General features: G+C 61.1%; 1 protein-coding gene across 1 annotated transcript in view; it reads right to left on the bottom strand.

Annotated features, from left to right (window-relative positions):
- The window catches only part of Camsap3 (calmodulin regulated spectrin associated protein family member 3), a 10,552-nt gene that overhangs the window by 1,677 nt on the left and 7,293 nt on the right, over positions 1-1,582 (bottom strand). Inside the window, exons 11-12 of the mRNA XM_033759415.1 lie at positions 1,219-1,582; positions 6-149 (exon numbers count right to left, since the gene is read on the bottom strand). The exon at positions 1,219-1,582 is cut by the window's right edge and continues 9 nt beyond it. Coding sequence (XP_033615306.1) covers positions 6-149; positions 1,219-1,582 — 508 coding nt within the window. The remainder of the gene's footprint in view (positions 1-5; positions 150-1,218) is intronic.

Genomic DNA, 1,582 nt, shown 5'->3' with positions numbered 1-1,582 from the left:
CCGGCCCACCTCGCAGCCTCCTCTCTCCGCTGCTCCTTCTCGGCCTCCTGCCACTGCTTCCGCTTCCGGGCCTCCTCTGCCCGCCGCTGCTGTCGCTCCAGCAGGCTGGCCCGCTTCTGGGCCATCTCGTCCTCGGGCTTGTCTTCATCCTGGGAGAGACCCGGTCCAGCTGGCTGCTGCTCCCTGCCCAGCCGGCCACCCACTTGTCCTTTGTAAATGACTTCCAAGTATTCCGTGGGTGCATACTCCACACACGCCCCGCAGAATGATGGGAGGCCTGGGAGCTGCTCCTGCTAAGCACTTACCCAATAGCAGACACCACGAAATGGCTCAGAATGCGAACATGAAAAGAATGCAGGGAGCCACACTGGGGAGGGCCCTACCCTATCCTACCCTATCCTACCCTATCCTACCCTGTAAGGGCACCAGATGGGACACATCACTTGCTGCCTGAAGAGTGATGGGGGAACGGCACTAGGCAGAGGAGAGGGGTGAGAGTCTTCCAGGAAACGGAAGTAGCAAGTGCAAAGGCCCTGAGGTCAGAATGAACAGAGGAAGAATGGGAGAGAATGAGGTAAAGACAGCCCAACACCATGGGAAAGACTTTGATCTTAAGATCAAGAAGGAATGGCACAGTTCCTGACTGCTCATGGGAAATGCTCAGGGTTTGGGGTGCAATACAGTCAGGTCAGGTGATTGTACAGGTCCAAGTTAGGCACCAAGGTGGTCTGAGCAGCAGGCCTCAGGACAATGGAGAAGGACCACACACAGGCAGGAGTGGGGGCAGAAGAACCATCAGACCACACCGAGAGGAGATGCCACAGGAGACACTGGGTCTGTCTGTCCAGGCGCCCGCTCCCACCATCCGTCCACCACCCACCCATGCACCCAGTAACTCCTTCATCTCTCCACCACCTTCCTTCTTCCGTCCACCCCATTGATCTGTCCATCTGGTCCCCCATTCCTGTTCCCATTCACACCGGCAACCCACTTCTCTCCCACCCATCTAACCTGTTACCTGCTCACCCATCCGCTCACCTACCCATGCAACTGCCCAGTCCATCTGTCCGCCCACTTCCCTTACCCTTCGTCCGCGCGCCTCCCCATCCGTCACGGAAGCCCAGCCATCCACTCACCTCTCCACGCCTCAGCCCACCCCCAGGAGGTTCCCACTTTCAGGTCACCCACCAGTCCCACCCCGCCACTCGGATGACTCACCTTGTAGAAGAATCCAAGCCCGGTCCGGGGCTCTTCCTCAGACACGGCCTCCTCCTCCAGGGAGTCCTCTGCCCCGGGGGGACTCCCGTCTCCGTCCTCCTCTGCAGCAGGCTCCCCCAGACTGGCCAGGGGGATCTCAATGAGGCCGGGCCGGGCCGTGGGCTCCTCAGGGGGCGTCCCCTCCGACAGGAGGATGGAGGAGCGCGTCTGCACAGGCACCTGGCTCGGTGAGAACTTGCGCAGGTGGGGGAGACTGTCCACATCATTGGGGGGCGTGAGCACCCTGGTCAGGGGCGCCAGCCGCAGCTCTGCTGGCCGTGCATGTTTCGGGCTTCGAGACGTCGGGTTGGGGCTGGGGCTGGGG

Source organism: Fukomys damarensis, unplaced genomic scaffold (assembly GCF_012274545.1).
Source record: "Fukomys damarensis isolate Sample0158 unplaced genomic scaffold, DMR_v1.0_HiC HiC_scaffold_37, whole genome shotgun sequence".
Classification (NCBI taxonomy): Eukaryota; Metazoa; Chordata; class Mammalia; order Rodentia; family Bathyergidae; genus Fukomys; species Fukomys damarensis.
This window is presented reverse-complemented; position numbering and strand designations above follow the sequence as displayed.